We start from the raw sequence: 17,261 nt of genomic DNA on the forward strand, positions 1-17,261 counted from the left end.
AATGCCCAGGGACCCCCCCGGAGAGGCAGCGCGGAATGCCCAGGGACCCTCCGGAGAGGCAGCGCGGAATGCCCAGGGGCCACCGGAGAGGCAGCGCGGAATGCCCAGGGGCCACCGGAGAGGCAGCGCGGAATGCCCCGGGCCACCGGAGAGGCAGCGCGGAATGCCCCGGGCCACCGGAGAGGCAGCGCGGAATGCCTGGGGACCCCCCCGGAGAGGCAGCGCAGAATGCCCAGGGACCCCCCCGGAGAGGCAGCGCAGAATGCCCAGGGGCCACCGGAGAGGCAGCGCGGAATGCCCCGGGCCACCGGAGAGGCAGCGCGGAATGCCCCAGGCCACCGGAGAGGCAGTGCGGAATGCCCGGGGATCCCCCCCGGAGAGGCAGCGCAGAATGCCCAGGGACCCCCCCGGAGAGGCAGCGCAGAATGCCCAGGGACCCCCCCCCCCGGAGAGGCAGCGCGGAATGCCCAGGGGCCACCGGAGAGGCAGCGCGGAATGCCCCGGGGCCACCGGAGAGGCAGCGCGGAATGCGCAGGGGCCCCCGGAGAGGCAGCGCGGAATGCCCCAGGGCCACCGGAGAGGCAGCGCGGAATGCCCCGGGGCCACCGGAGAGGCAGCGCGGAATGCCCCGGGACCCCCCCCCCGAGAGGCAGCGCGGAATGCCCCAGGGCCGCCGAGAGGCAGCGCGGAATGCCCAGGGACCTCCCCAGAGAGGCAGCGCGGAATGCCCAGGGACCTCCCCAGAGAGGCAGCGCAGAATGCCCAGGGACGCCCCCCCCCCCCGGCAAGGCAGCGCGAAATGCCCAGGGACCCCCCCCCCCCCCGGAGAGGCAGCGTGGAATGCCCAGGGACTCCCCCGGAGAGGCAGCGCGGAATGCCCCGGGGCCGCCGGAGAGGCAGTATGGAATATTCTGGGACGCTGAGGGTGTTCTACGAGTCTCTGGTGGCCGATGCGATCATGTTTCCTGTTGTGTGCTGGGGCAGCAGGCTGAGGGTAGCAGACACCAACAGAATCAACAAACTCATTCGTAAGGCCAGTGATGTTGTGGGGATGGAACTGGACTCTTTGACGGTGGTGTCTGAAAAGAGGATGCTGTCCAAGTTACATGCCATCTTGGACAATGTCTCCCATCCACTACATAATGTACTGGGTGGGCACAGGAGTACATTCAGCCAGAGACTCATTCCTCCGAGATGCAACACAGAGCATCATAGGAAGTCATTCCTGCCTGTGGCCATCAAACTTTACAACTCTTCCCTTGGAGGGTCAGACACCCTGAGCCAATAGGCTGGTCCTGGACTTATTTCCTGGCATAATTTACATATTACTATTGAACTATTTATGGTTTTATTACTATTTAATTATTTATGGTGCAACTGTAACGAAAACCAATTTCCCCGGGAGATCAATAAAGTATGACTATGACTAGCTGGTAAGCAGTCAGGTTGTTGGTTTGAGACAGAATGAAGGCTGATACTGACAGCAAATCACTTCCCCTGCTGAAGCAGTGCGGAAGGAAAGAATCCTGTTTCTTTGATGCCTCACCTGGCTTCAAGACATCACAAAATGTTTGGAGCCAATGAAAATCTTCCGTTAAATGTGGCACTGATACGCACAGAGTAACCTACTATTCGGCAATGGCCCAGGTCATCTCTTTAGTGATGTTGGAGGAGGGGAAGATATCATTCTCCCAGTACTTTGAGAGACTCCTTCAAAATAGTAGTCATGTTCATTTTTTCACATTTAGTCAGTGCTGCTTTGCATCAGTACTGCCCATCAAAAATACCTCCTTCCGGACAAGATATTGAGATTCCCATCTACCTCCTAAACTTGATGGGGAAAAAAAAACAATGATATACAACTTCAAGATAGTATCCCAACGCCTATACTCAAAACTCTGATTTATAAAGACCAATGTACCATAATCTCTCTTTACCACCCTATCTACCTGTGACACCACTTTCAAGAAATTAGGACTTTTGTTCCCAAATCCCTTTGTTCTACTGCATTCCTCAGGGTCCTACTGTTCAATGGGCAAGTCCTACTCTGCTCTGTCCTCCCAAAATGTAACACCTCACACTTATTTGCATTAAATTCCATTTGCTATTTTTCAGCTGGTCCAGATCCTGCTGTATGCTTTAATAGCCTTCCTTGTTCTCCACAATACCTCCAATCTTTGTGTTATTTCCAAATAACTTGGGTGGCATGTTAGTATAGTGGTTAGCATAACGCTTTACAATTTAATTCCTGCAACCGCTTGTAAGGAGTTTGTAGATTCTCCCATGACTGAGTGGGTTTCCTCCGGGTGCCCCATTTCTTCCCACAGTTCAAAGATGTACTGGTTAGTAGGTTAATTGGTCATTGTAAATTATCCTGTGATTAGGCTTGGATTAAATCAGGGGTCGCTGGAACGGCGTGGCTCAAAGGGCTGGAAGGGCCTTTGTACCCCAATAAATAAATAATAAAAAATTACAGAACCTGTTTACCACATTATCATCCAAATCATTAACAAACGCCAGATCCACAGCTGATCTCTGCGACACATCAGTAGTCCCAGACCATCTCCATATTTTCCTGCTCCCTCCGCTGAGCTCTTTGTTTCTAGATATCTACTTCCTTGGCTCTGGAGAAAAGAATACCACAAATCCACCGCCTCAATAGGAGGGAATTTCTCCTCATCTCAGCCCCAATGTATTACACTGTAACCTTCGACCATGACATCATTCCAGAACTCTTCCTCTCTCCCCACCTGCTGTCTGACCCGCTGAGTATTTCCAATAATCTGTTTTCCCAAATGCAACGCCACTGAGTATCCTTAAGGGGTCGAGAAGAAATCAGGTTTCCCCGCAGAGAATCTGGGATTTAAACCAGAGCAGTGCAACAGATAATGAGCAGGAACAAAACAAACAAACGATAACTCACAGAGGCAAAGATCTTGCTGATGGCCGCTTCTATCTGGAATTCTGTAGCTCCGGAATCCATGTTAGCACTGATCATATAGGCCATAGACTGTGGAGGCAGAAATTCTATATTAAATGCTCACAGACGATCACCATAGCTCAGTGACTTGCAGTCTCACCTGCTTCAAAACTATGCCGGCACAGATCCTGCACTAATACTGACTTTCCGCCAAGGGTATTCTGGTTGTGGTGGTGGTGGGGGCGGGGTATTGCTGAGGCAGTACAATATTCTCAGAGAGGCCTCATGAAGGGGTGCTGCACTGTGAAGGTGTGGGGGCAGAAAGCATCACACTGTATGCACTGTAACAGAGGTGGTGCTGAAGAGAGCCTTGCCATGGGAGGGGTGGTGCTGAGGGAACACAATACTGTCAGAGTGGCCCCACGAACGAGTGTTGTAAAGGGGGAGAGCCAGGAGGCAATGTACTGTGACAGGAGTTGTACTGAGGAGCGTAGTGCTGAGGGAGGAGTGGTGCTAAAGGGAGTGTCATGCTGTGGGATTGTCAATGCCAGGAGAGTTTCTCACAGTCAAGTGGAGCACGAAGCCCTCTGATGACACATTTAACCAATGCCCCACCTGCCTTCTGTGGACTCAAGGATCAACTTTATTCACTGTATACATTTACATGTATTAGGAATTTGTTGTGGTGTGTTGGTCAGGGTGTGACACATGCAACAAAAAACAACAATTAGAAAGAATAAAGGATTGCACAAAAAATAAAGTTAGAGGTTAAAGTACGAAAGGAATAAAATGAGTACAAATATATAAATGCCAACATGCATTTCCAATGTGAGCAGCATTAGAAAAAGAGGTTTAAAATGTTTACAGTGCAGTTCAGTCACAAGGGTAATAGATACATGGGGTTGGGGGTGTGTGGGGGCTAACTAGAGTAATTGATCAGATTAACTGCCGGAGGAGGGAAGAACTTTTAAGATAGTGCAAAAATTATGTTTTAACAGCCCTATAGCATTTTCTAGAAGGGAGCTTTTAGAAAAGGCAGTTCGCATGTTGGGTTGTGCCTGCAATGGTTTATTCCTGTCCATCTCTTTGTCCTGGACATATACAAGTCCTGCACTGATGGTCAATAGTCAATGACCTCTTCAGTCCACACTGTTATGTTGTTTATCCCCACACAAATCAATGCTGCTGCCAGTCTGATTATTTATCACATTTGCTTCATGTCAGTACTTGATATCTGTTCTGTTGTTGCTGTTTCCTGGTCATAGAAAGTCTAGTGCATACTGAACTGTTAGTCTGTCTAGTTCTATCGACCCACAATGGGACCACAGCTCTCCATACCCCTTCCATCCATGTACTTATCCAAACTTTTCTTAAATGCTCAAAGCATTTGATGGCTCTGGGCCTGTACTTGCTGTAGTTTAGAACGAGGGGAGATTCTCATTGAAACCTACTGATTATTGAGAAGTCAATTTGTAGCAGACGTGGAGAGGATGCTTCCTGTAGTGATAGACTCTAGAACCAGAAGGCAGAGCCTCAGAATACAAGAACGTCCATTTAGAATAGAGATGAGGAAGGTGGTGAATCTGTGGAATTCATTGCTACAGATAGCTATGAAGGCCAATTCATTGGGTATATTTAAAGTGGAAGCTGATAGGTTCTTGATTAGTAATGGAGTCAAAGATTACAGGGAGAAGGCAAAAAATGGGGTTGAGAGGGATAAATCAGCCATGATTGAATGGTAGTGCAGACTTGATGGGTTGAATGACCTAATTCTATTCCTATGCCTTATGGTCTATATGTTGCAATCTGCATGCAGCACTTCTGCTGCCAGCTACTTCCACACTCTCACCACCCTTTGAATGAAGACATTCCCCCCCCCCCAGGTTCCCCTTAAATATCTGCATTGTGTTGACGAAGGGTCTCGGCCTGAAACGTCGACTGCACCTCTTCCTGGAGATGCTGCCTGGCCTGCTGCGTTCACCAGCAACTTTTATGTGTGTTGCTTGAATTTCCAGCATCTGCAGAATTCCTGTTGTTTGCATTGTGTTGGCCATGCTTTAACTAGGACTTTGTTAGCAGACAGGATCCCAGAAATCCCTGACTAGTTTCCTTTGGGGAAAGCTCCTGTGAGCAATGAGGTGGGGAGGGGGTGATCTGCAACCCCCTGGTGATCAACTGGCATTCCTGTGGCTGTTATCCTCACCTCTGTCACGTACTGCAGCATTGCCATGTGGGCAACCTTCTCCTGGATGGCACCAAAGTTGTAGATCTTGTTCCCAAACTGGGTGCGGTTTGCAGCGTGGTCAACCTAAAGGGCAGAAATAATCTGAGATTACTGCATACATCCACAGATCAGATTGAGTGTTATTCTGTAATGCTATTGGAGCGCTTCCACGCCAAAGGAAAGGATAAGGGGGATGTCAGAGGTAGGTTGTTTGTCGCGTACCCCGTGATGGGTTAAAGAACCAGCAGAAATAGAAAACACTTTGGAGTCTGGTATTGCTATTCATTAATACTATTTAGTAGTAACTATGCAATAACAGTGATATAAATTCAGATATATTAAACAGGTTAGCAGAGATTATATGTATATAAGTGTGGAAATATATGAAAACCAAGCTTCTTCAAGCTTAGGGGTAAATAGATACAGTCTTACAGTGATATGTAAAGTTCAGTTCAGTTCGTAGTATGGAGTTGAGTGGTGATGGAGAGAGAGAGATTTGTAATCCAGGGTAAATGTCGAAAGAAGGCAATTACATCGATATTCCACAGATTCCATGACAGCAATACAAAATAACAATGTAGTAGGTTTTATCTCCGAAGTTGTTCCACTCCACACACAAAATATCACCGACAGTGATCTTCAATGAATATCCTTTCAACACAAGTGGTACCACACCCAAATTCAGCTACAGGTCATTCCAAAGTGGTGGCCACAGGATACTCAAACAGAATCCACATATGGATTATCACCAACAGTAGCTTATCACTAAGGGTCCCTCTTCAAGGGAATCAACCCCAAACGCACAACGTGATAGCCACTTATCCAGTTCCACGACATACGAAATAACTCCAACAGTGATTTGCCACAGGGGTGCCTTTCTTCAGTGAACTACCACACCCAAACAAGGATAACACACAAGTGATCTTCACAAAGGTACTCCCCTCACCAGAGAACCCACTCTTGTGGATTAACTACGTGACAGTCACATCTTCGCATTCGAATGGAACTCAAACTCACCCTCACGGGCTACTTAGAGTCCAAACAGTGACCTCTTTGTCACTAGGTTTCTTCTGTTTCAAACCTCTCTCTCCTCTCTTCACTTCCTTTAAAGTCACCGAATGTGACCATTTTCTGCTATCTTTGTTTTCAGTTTCCACGCCAGTATTTTCATTGATTTATATCCACTTTCACAGTGTCTCTGTTTCAGAAACATTAATTTTTTTCTAATTTCTTGTGTAGCCAAACTATTAATTTCATTCCTAATTTTGAAAAATTTTCTCTAGTGTATCCTGTGCCAAACTCAATTTGTGTTTTTTTCTAGTTCCTTCAGCTTATTTTGTAATTCTTCTAATGTTTTATTCCTTATTTTTTTTCTTATATGAAGATATTGCTATAATTTTCCCTCTTCAGACAGCCTTTAGAGTATCCCATAGAATGGGAGGTGAAACCTCTGCATTATCATTGAATTCTAAGTAAAGACCAATTTCTTTTTTAATTTGTTCCTTAAAATAGGGATCATTGAGTAGACTTGAACTTAGTTTCCAAACAATATTGTTTGGTTGTAGGTCAAAATCAACAGATAAATATATAGGTGCATGGTCACTTACATCTATTGTCCCAATTCCACTGGTGATTATTTTGTCTCTATCTTTTCCAAATGTTATGAAATAGTCTATTCTTATATATATGGAATAGGGGGCAGAATAATGAGTGTAATCCCTTCTGTCGGGGAATAGGTCCCTCATATATCAATTAGACCAACATCTTCAAAAAGAGTGTTAACTTTCTTATGTAAGGACTTTGTTTTATAAGTTTTTCTATTGGAAGAGTCTAACTTTGGTTGTAATTTTAAATTTAAGTCTTCCCCCACATATCAAGAGACCTTCTGTTTCCATTACCATAACATTAGTAATTTTCTGGAAGAAACTAATATCACTTCCTGGGGGTGCGTATATATTCAATAAAGTAACTGGATTTCCATCTATATTCCCCACACCAGAATATATCTGCCCTCCTTATCTCCCATTTCAAATAATTTTTCAAAATTTAGCTTGCTTGAGATGAGAATAGCAACCCCTCGTCTATGTCCTGATTTATATGAGGAGAAAAATAAATTAATGAAGCCCATTCTCTTTAATTTTCCATGCTCATTATCACTTGCGAGTTTCCTGTAAATATACTACATGGGCTTGTTCTTTTTCATTTGTGAGAGAATTTTACTGCGCTTCACTGGATTCAACAGCCCATTGACATTAAAAGAAATGAATTTTACTTTGCCCTTAGCCATGTGTATTTATCTGTTAGTATATCTTTGAAATTTGCAGAATATTACTTAATCGGTTTACTCCCTGAACAAGTAAGAGCCAAGAAATGCAAATAATTAAAAAAAGGTAACGGAGGTGTGATTCCAAGGCTGGGGTCTCTTCATGACCCTGGGTTGAGCTAGAAGAAACATCTAGCCGTGTGGGTAGCCCCTCCTACCTGTGAGTTGAGGGCCCCCACTGCAGTACCTATAAAAGTAAGTTAAAAAAATCTATGTCCATTACACAGAAATGATTTCCCTGTGTATTCCTCCCATGTATATATTCTCAATTAGGTGGAGAAAAAGGAATGAATGAATGAATTTTTAAAAATTGAGTAATATAAAATCCACTTTATAATATGTATATAATAGGTATATCACCCTCTATTTTTGCTTCTGTTTAGTTTCTCAGCACTTTTAAAGTTAGCCAAACCTTATGGCTCTTCTGGAGAAGGTGAGGGCTGTCCTCGGAGAACAGCAATCTCTTCTCTTTCAGAGAAGCAGATATCCTTCTCTCATCATGCTCCCGTCCCCTGCTTGGGAAATAGTTCTCTTACTATTTCCCAAGCAGATCAGGATAACTGCTCAGCCAGACGTTCCCTTGGTTTGACCACGCTAATGGGCAGTCCTCTGTTCTTCATGTCTGTAGTCGCCTCTTCCACCGTCTGGTATAGTCGTATCCCCTCTTGGTAAAATACCCTCAGTTTAGCAGGGTATGGGGTTTGGAATTTAATCTTTCCTTGCTTTAATATTCGTTTTGCTTTGGAATATTCCTTCCGTTTCTGTAGGACTGCCGGGGGGTAATCATGATCAAAGTATATTAACTTCCTGTTCCAAAAAACCCTCTTCTTACCCCAGGCCCTTCATAAAATCTCCACCTTGCTCTTGAATCGAAGGAATTTAAGTACTATTGAGTGCAGTTTACTTTGTCTGTCTCTGGAAAGCTTCAGAACGAACGAACGATGCGCCCTCTCAATTTCAATCTCCATAGTCTGGGGAATCTCCAGCGCTTCCCGCAGCAGCTTTTCTACAAAGTCCATCATCGATAATCCCTCTGCTCCTTCGGGAACATTATAAATCCTGATATTTTTCCGTTGCAATCTTCCCTCCTGGTCACGCAATTTACTTTCTTGTTGATTCAATATTTTTATCGTCTTACTTAGTATCTGTTCCACGTTTTGCACGCGATATTTCACCTTCTCAATTCGAGTCTCTGCCACCGCTATTTTCTGATTGACATTGGCGAGCTCTATCATTGAGTTGCTGTTTTATATCTTTTTGGACTTCCCTTATCTCTTTCAAAATCCTTATATTTGCCGCTTTGCCTGAACGAGGCCCAGCGTCAGCTTCGTCGTCACGTGCTGCCCCTCTCTCTTCCATAGGCTCCGCAGTGATGCTTTTTTTAAATCTCCATTCTTTTTCCCCATTTTTGCCCTCCTTATCAATTCAGATATTTTCAAAAGATCTTATATTTGATGGATTAATGGGACAAAATATGCGTTTTTCCGGAGGAGCTGTTGATTTAAGCTGTCATTCTGAACGATGACATCACCGGAACTGGCATACACTATTTTCTAAACGGACAGCAAATTCAGAAATCTGAGCTGCAAAGGGACTAGTGAATCCTCATGCAGGATTCGCTAAAGTTTAACTTGCAGGTTGAATTTGTGGTAAGGAAAGCAAATGCAAAGTTAGCATTCATTTCAAGAGGACTAAAATATCAAAAAACTGAATATAATGCTAAGGCTTTAGTCAGACTGCGTTTGGAGTACTATAAGCAGTTTTGGACCCCTCATCTAAGAAAGGATGTGCTGACATTGAAGAGGGACCAGAGGAGTTTCAGAGAATGAAAGGGTTAACATATGAGGAATGTCTGATGGCTCTAGGCCTGTACTCACTGGAGTTTAGAAGAACAATGGGGGAATCTCATTGAAACTTATCGAATATAAGAAGGCCCAGATACAGTGGACATAAAAAGGTTCTTTCCAATAAGGGGGGAGCTTAGGACTATAGGGCACAGCTTTAGAATATAAGGATGTCCCTTTAGAATGAGATGAGGAGGAATTTCTTTAACCAGAGGGTGATGAATTTGTGGAATTTATTGCCATAAATATTGGGTATATTTAAAGAATTTATTGCCACAAATGAAGTCATTGGGTATATTTAAAGCAGAGTTTGATAGCTACTTAATTAGTGAGAATGAATATGTAGCTTGAGCAGTGGTGCAGGAGGGAGGGTTTCAGATTCTTGGGGCATTGGAACCGCTTCTGGGGGAGGTGGGACCAGTACCAGGACAGTCTACATCTGGGCAGGGCCGGGATCAATATCCTGGGGAGATTGTTTGTTAGTGCTGTTGGGGAGGTTTTAAACTAATATGGCAGGGGGACGGGAACCCACACAGAAAAGAAGAGGGAAGTGATGCAGAGACCAAAGCTAGAGTTAGTGAAGAAAAAAGTAAGAGTAGAGTGCATAAAAGTAAAAAGCAAAAATCACATAGGTCACTAGATTCTAAAAGGACAATGAGTATAAGGGCACTTTATCTAAAATACCCGTAGTACTAGAAACAAGGTTAGTGAACTTGGGGCACAGTTCAGTACCAAGGCATATGATTTAGTGGCCATTACAAAAACCCGGTTGCAAGGTGGAAATGACTGGGAATTAAATATCCAAGATAGGCAGGAAGTCAGAGGAGGTGGGGTGGCGCTCTTGATTAGGGATGAGATCAGGGCGATTGTGAGAGACGATACAAGACCTACAGAGCAGAATGTTGGGTCCATCTGGGTAGAGATTAGGAATGGTAAAGGGAAAAAAAAAATCACTGGTGGGTGTTGTCTATAGTCCCCCTAATAAAACTATTGCAGTGGCAGAGCCAATTAACCAAGAAATAACTGAGGCTTGTAAGAACAGAACGGCAGTTGTCATGGGGGGTTTTAACTTCAATATAGATTGGGTGAATCAGGTTGGTCAAGGAAGTCTTGACGAGGACTTCATAGAATGCATCAGTGATGGCTTTCTTGAGCAGCATGTCAGTGAACGTACAAGGGAAAATACCATCTTAGATCTAGACCTGTGCAATGAGACAGGTAAGATTAACGATCTTGTAGTCAGGGATCATAGAAGAATTTCGCATACAGATGGAGGATGAAATAGTTAAGATCTAAAACTAGTGTATTATGATTGAACAAGGGAGACTACATCGGGATGAGGGAGGAGTTGGCTAATATGGATTGGGAGCACAGGCTATTCGCTAGGACAGTTGAGGAACATTGGAATATTTCAAAGAGATTTTTCAAAGTGCTCAACAAAAGTATATTCCAATCAAAAGTAAGGACAGTAAGTGTGGATAACTAAGGAAATAAAAGATAGTATCAAATTAAAAGCTCATGTGTACAAAGTCAGAAGGAGTGGTGGGAGACTGGAGAATTGGGAAAACTTTAAAAAGCAGCAAAGAACAACTAAACAAGAAATAAGGAAAGGGAAGATAGAGTATGAAAGTAAATTAGCACAAAATATAAAAACAGATAGAAAAAGTTTTTATAAGTATATAAAGCGGAAGAGGGTGGCTAAAGTCAACACAGGTCCCTTGGAAGACGAAAAGGGGAAATTGATATTGGGTGATAAGGAAATAGTTGAGGCATTGAACGACTATTTTGTGTCGGTCTTCATGATGGAGGTTATATCTAATATCCCAAAGAAGGATGTTATGGACAAAATGGGAGGTGAGGACCTCGATAAAATCACTGTCACTAAAAGAGATAGCGATGAGCAAACTAGAGTCCCCTGGTAGATGGGATGCATCCCAGGGTGCTGAGGGAATTGGCGGAGGTTATAGTAGATGCGTTGGTAATCATTTATCAAAACTCTCCAGACTCTGGGCAGGTCCTGGCGGATTGGAAGACAGCAAATGTCACGCCACTTTTTAAAAAAGGATGTAGGCAAAAGACGGGCAACTATAGGCCAGTTAGCTTAACATCCGTAGTTGGGAAAATGCTTGAAGCTGTCATTAAGGAAGAAATCGCGAAACATTTAGAAAGGAGTGGTTCCATTAGCCAGACGCAGCATGGATTCAGAAAGGGCAGGTCTTGTTTGACAAACTTACTGGAGTTCTTTGAGGATATAATGAGTGCAGTGGCTAGAAGGGAATGGGGGGGATGTCATATACTTGGATTTCCAGAAGGCGAGAGTGGATATCAGACCACTGGAAAATGATGCTGGAGAGGTAGTAATGGGGGGACAACAAAATAGCAAATCAACTGAATAAGTATTTTGCATCAGCCTTCACTGTGGAAGATATTAGCAGTATGGTGGAAGTTCTAGGTGTCAGAGGGCATGAAGTGGTGTGAAGTTATCATAACTAGAGGGAAGGTTCTTGGGAGACTGAAATGTCACCTGAACCAGATGGTGTACACCACAGAGATCTGAAAGAGGTGGCTGAAGAGATCATGGAGGCAATAAAAATAATCTTTCAAGAGTCACTAGATTCTGGAATGATTCCAGAAGACTGGGAAATTGCAAATGTCACTTCACTGTTTAAAAGAGAGAGAAGCAGAACAAAGGAAACTATAGGCAAGTTACTCTGACCTCAGTGGTTGGGAAGATAATGGAGGTCTCAAGGTACTTGGAGGCAGATGATCAAATAGGCTTGTAGTCAGTATGGTTTCCCCAAGAGAAAATCTTGTCTGCCAAATCTGTTGAAATTCTTTGAAGAAACAAGCAGGATAGACAAAGGAGAACCGGTTGATGTTGTGAACTTGGATTTTCAGATGGCTTTTGACAAGGTATCACACATGAGGCTGTTTAACAAACTACAACCCCATGGTATTACTGGAAAGATTCTAGGATGGATAAAGTCCTGCTGATTGGCAGGAGGCAAACAGTGAGAATAAAGGGAGCATTTTCTGACTGGCTGCCAGTGACTAGTGGTGTTCCACAGGGGTCTGTGTTAGAACCAATTCTTTTTACGTTATATGTCAATGATTTGGATGATGGAAATGATGGAAATGACGGCTTTGTTGCAAAGTTTGCAGATGATATGAAGATAGGTGGAGGGAAGGATAGCTTTGAGGAAGTAGAGAGGCTACAGACAGACTTAGTCAGATTAGGAGAATAGGCAAAGAAGTGGCAGATGGAATACAGTGTTGGAAAGTATATGGTCATCCACTTTGGTAGAAGAAATGAAAGGGTTGAATATTTTCAAAATGGAGATAAAATCCAAAAATCTGAGGTGCAAAAGACTTGGAAGTGTTTGTGCAGGTTAATTTGGAGGTTGAGTCCGTAGTGAGGAAAGCAAATGCAATGTTAGCACTCATTTCAAGAAAACTAGAATATAAAAAGAAGGAAGTAATGTTGAAACATTATAAAGCAGTGATGAGACCTCACTTGGAGTATTGTGAGCGGGTTTGGACCCCTTATCTTAGAAAGGATGTGTTAAAACTGGAGAGGGTTCAAAGAGGTTCACGAAAATGATTCCTGGATTGAATGGCTCGTCATATGAAGACCATCTGATGGCTCTGGGCCTGTATTCACTGGAATTCACAAGAATGAGGGGTGATTTCATTGAAACCTTTTGAATGGTGAAAGGCCTTGATAGAGTGGATGCGGAGAGAATGTTTCTTATGGTGGGAGAGTCTAAGACCAGAGGATACAGCCTCAGAATAGAGGGTGTCTTTTAGAATGGAGATGAGGAGGAATTTCTTTAGCCAGAGAGTGCTGAATCTGTGGAATTCTGTGCCACAGTTAGCTGGGGAGACCAAGTCTTCATGTATATTTAAGACAGAGGTTGATAGATTTTTGATCCCTGAAGGGATACAGGGAGAAGGCAGGAGATTGGGTCTCCAGAGGAAAATTGGATCAGCCATGATGGAATGGTGGAGCAGACCCGGTGGGCCAAATGGCCTAATTCTGCTCCTATGGTCTTTACTGTTTGTGGGAGCTTACCATACAAAAAGTAGAAGCCACCTTTCTTTTAGTGAACAAGAGAAAAATCTGCAGATGCTGGCAATAATGGCTGATCTATTTCTCTCTCAGTCCCAATCTCCTGCCTTCTCCCCTGGTGGACTCAGAGATTTCCAGATATTGGTCCACTATCTCAGAATCCTGTCTTGCCATTCCGCTTCTCCCTATGCTGGCCATCTTGACTCTCCATTGTCAGTCCTGATGCATGATTTTGACACAAAGTGTCGACAATGTCTTCTACCGATGCTGTTCGACTCACGGTGTTCTTTAGCAGCTTGTGTGTTTGATCTGTTTATCCAAAGTCAACCTAGAGATGTGGCTCAACCAGCTGTAAAGGGATTTATGGAGGTGAGGCAGTTATTGATGTCAGATGCTTTTGCCTTTGGGGCCTTACCATCAGGAATCAGCTTTGGGGGCCAGGTTCTTGGTGTGGATAGAGGAGCTGTGAATTGGACAGGATCCTGAGATGGTGAGCCAACATCTGAAAATCTCTGAGTCCACTGGGGCCAGTGTCTGGGAATCCATGAGTCTGCTGGAGGCTGAAAATGGCCTGTTCTGGGGTGAGAGGACCATGTATCTGTGTAGGTGGGTGGGAAGGAGGGAGGAATAGGCCTTGTTTTGCTGTTGTTGCTTGGTATGTTCTGTTTTGCTGTTGTTGCTTGGTATGTTCTGCTTTGCTGTATTCAGTGTTGTTCTACTGAACACTGTGGGCATGCTATGTTGGTGCCGAAATGTGACAAATTTGCAGGCTGCCCCAGCACATCCTTGGGTGTGTTGGTTGTTGACACAAATGACACATGTCACTGTGTATTTCCATGTACATGTGACAAATACAGTGGAATCTGAATCTGACTGAGGAGGATGGAAGAATACAGGCAGGTCTTGTTCTTACTAAGATCTGCTAATACAGCCACACCTACCTCATCACTCTTAGACCTTACGCAGTTTTGACCCGAAACATCTACATCTCCCACAGATGCTGTCCAACCTGTTGAGTTCCTCCAGCAATTTGCATGTTGTTCCAGATTCTAGCATCTTCTGCTAAAAGCTATTAAACTCTTGATATTTTCAAATATCAAATATCAAATATCACAATTACTGTTGGAAAAAATCAGGTTTTAAAAACTAATATCAACATTGTTAGAAAATGAAATCAAAAATATTAGAAAATGCTAGGTAGTTTTGAGAGTAGAGAGGCTACAGAAGGACAGAGATTAGGAGAATGGGCAAAGAAATGGCAGATGGAATACAGTGTCGGGAAGTGTATGGTCATGCACTTTGGTAGAAGAAATAAAAGGGTAGATTATTTTCTAAATGGAGAGAAAATTCAAAAATCTGAGGCACAAAAGGGATTCTCTAAAAGTTAACTTGCAGGTCGAGTCTGTGGTGAGGATGTTAGCATTCATTTCAAGAGGATAAGAATATAAAAGCAAGGATATAATGTCTCCCTTCTCCAGCTCGTATCCCTTTTGCCAATCAACTTTCCAGCTCTTAGCTCCATCCCTCCCCCTCCTGTCTTCTCCTATCATTTTGGATCTCCCCCTCCCACTCTCAAATCTCTTACTCTCTCTTCTTTCAGTTAGTCCTGACAGAGGGTCTTGGCCCGAAACGTCGACTGTACCTCTTCCTATAGATGCTGCCTGGCCTGCTGCGTTCACCAACATTTTTTGTGTGTGTTGCTTGAATTTCCAGCATCTGCAGATTTCCTCGTGTTTGCGTGATGTAATGTTGTGGCTTTATAAAACAGTGGTGAGGCCTCACTTGGGAGTATTGTGAGTAGTTTTGGGCCCCTTAGAAAGGATGTGCTGACATTAGAGAGGGTTCAAAGGAGGGTCATGAAAATGATTTCAGGATTGAATGGCTTGTTATATGAAGAGTGCTTGATGGTCCTCAGCCTGAATTCACTAGAATTCAGAAGAATGAGGGGTGACCTCATTCAAACCTATCAAATGGTGAAAGGCTTTGGTAGAGTGGAAGTGGAGAGGATGTTTCTGATGGGCAAGTCTAAGACCAGGGGACAGTCTCAGAATAGAGGGGCATCCTCTTTGAATGGAGATGAGGAGGAATACCTTTAGCCAGAGAGTGCTGAATCTGTAGAATTCATTGCTGCAGACAGCTGAGGAAGCCAGATCATTGGGTATATTTGAGGCAAAAGCTTTTAGATTCTTGATTGATCAGGGCACGTGGACATATGTGGAGAAGGCAAGAGATTGGGGCTAGGAGGGAAATAGATCAGCCATGATGAAATGGTGGAGCAGACTCGATGGGCCAAATGGCCTAATTCTGCTCCTGTATCTGATAATCTCATGGTCTAAAACCTTAAAAACAATGGAGTGCACTTGTTAACTCATAGCTGCAAGCAAGCCTCTTCGTTAAGCTCACTGTTTTGTGTAACCGCTAGGAAACGGTAGGGAGCTGATCCCCCATTAAGCGGGCTTCATGTCCACCATAATTCAAAAAGAACTTATTTAATATGACCAATAGTCCATTAGCAGTCACTGAGCAAACAGGATCGAGAACACTTACAGCCCGGCTAATGACTCCTTTCATCGTTCCAGAGAGGGCAGCTGCCATGCCGAATCGCCCATTATTCAAGATGTTCATTGCCACCTTGAACCCACCACCAACCTCGCCCAGGACATTCTCAACGGGCACCTTCACATTGTCAAAGTGGACCTCTGCTGTGTTTGATGCTTTAATCCCCATCTTCTTCTCTGGAGGGCCACTGAAAGATAGGTGCAAAAAAACAATCTCTAAGTCCCTGGCCTCCTCCACTGCCCCGATGAGGCCACACTCAGGCTGGAGGAGCAACAACTTGTATTCCATCTGGTATCCTCCAATCTGATGGCATGAACATTGATTTCTTAAACTTCCGGTAATTGCCCCCCACTCCTCCACAGTTTCCTTCACCAGTCCCCATTCCCCTCTCTCACCTTCTCCTTACCTGCCCACAACCTTCCTCCGGTATTCCTCCCCGCTTTCCTTTCTTCCATGGTCTTCTACCCTCTATCAGATTCCTCCTTCTACAGCCCTTTCACTAATCAATTTCCCAGCTGTTTACTTCCCCTCTCCCTGTTTCACCTATCACCCTGTACTTATTCCTCCCCCCCCGCCCCACCTTCTTGCTCTAACCTCATTTTTTTTCTCAGCCCAAAACATTGACTGTTTACTCTTTTCCATAGATACAACCTGGCCTGCTGAGTTCCTCCAGAATTTTGTGTGCATCTCTCAGTAAGAGACTGGTGATGCACATAGGCAGAGCAGCCTAAATCCTTCTCCATTCTCTATTGCCACCTGGGGAACCATGTGCAGGCTCAGCTACTATACTTTATCAAGGGTGGTCATCAACTATAACTATGCCAGGGAGGAGTAGCTTCAGTTCTATGGATAGATTGGAGATCTGGGGCTTTCCCCTCACAGCAGATTCAGGGAGGTTTCATAGAAGCAATGGGAATCAGGAAAGCTTGGTAAGGACATTAAAAATTAGCTCTATCTGTTACATATACATCAATACAGTGAAAAGTGTTGCTTGCATCAACAACAAACAGTCCAAGGATGTGCTAGGGGCAGTCTGCAATTGGTGCCATCATTCCAGTGCCTCACAACTCACTAACCCATATGTCTTTGGAATGAGGGAGGAAACCAGAGCATCCGGAGGAAACCCACATGGTCACGAAGAGAATGTGGCAGCGGCAAGACTTGAACCCGGGATGCTGGTGTTTGCTGTGCTGCCCCTAACTCCTCACTGCTGACACTGAGAACAAGCATGGTGTGCGTGTTCACTCAGCAGGACAACCAACTTTCGAGACTCAAAGGCCTGAATCCCCTGGTTCACATGTCACCATCTCTCCCTGTGTGTT

General features: G+C 44.3%; 1 protein-coding gene across 4 annotated transcripts in view; it reads right to left on the reverse strand.

The window, feature by feature from the left end:
* Positions 1-17,261, reverse strand: part of acadvl (acyl-CoA dehydrogenase very long chain) — a 130,804-nt gene that overhangs the window by 61,225 nt on the left and 52,318 nt on the right. For all 4 annotated transcript variants that reach the window (XM_063048697.1, XM_063048698.1, XM_063048695.1 and 1 more), the window contains 3 exons: positions 15,928-16,126; positions 5,124-5,228; positions 2,924-3,010 (listed from right to left, as the gene is read on the reverse strand). In XM_063048697.1, coding sequence (XP_062904767.1) covers positions 2,924-3,010; positions 5,124-5,228; positions 15,928-16,126 — 391 coding nt within the window. The remainder of the gene's footprint in view (positions 1-2,923; positions 3,011-5,123; positions 5,229-15,927; positions 16,127-17,261) is intronic.

Source organism: Mobula hypostoma, chromosome 5, assembly GCF_963921235.1.
Source record: "Mobula hypostoma chromosome 5, sMobHyp1.1, whole genome shotgun sequence".
Lineage (NCBI taxonomy): Eukaryota > Metazoa > Chordata > Chondrichthyes > Myliobatiformes > Myliobatidae > Mobula > Mobula hypostoma.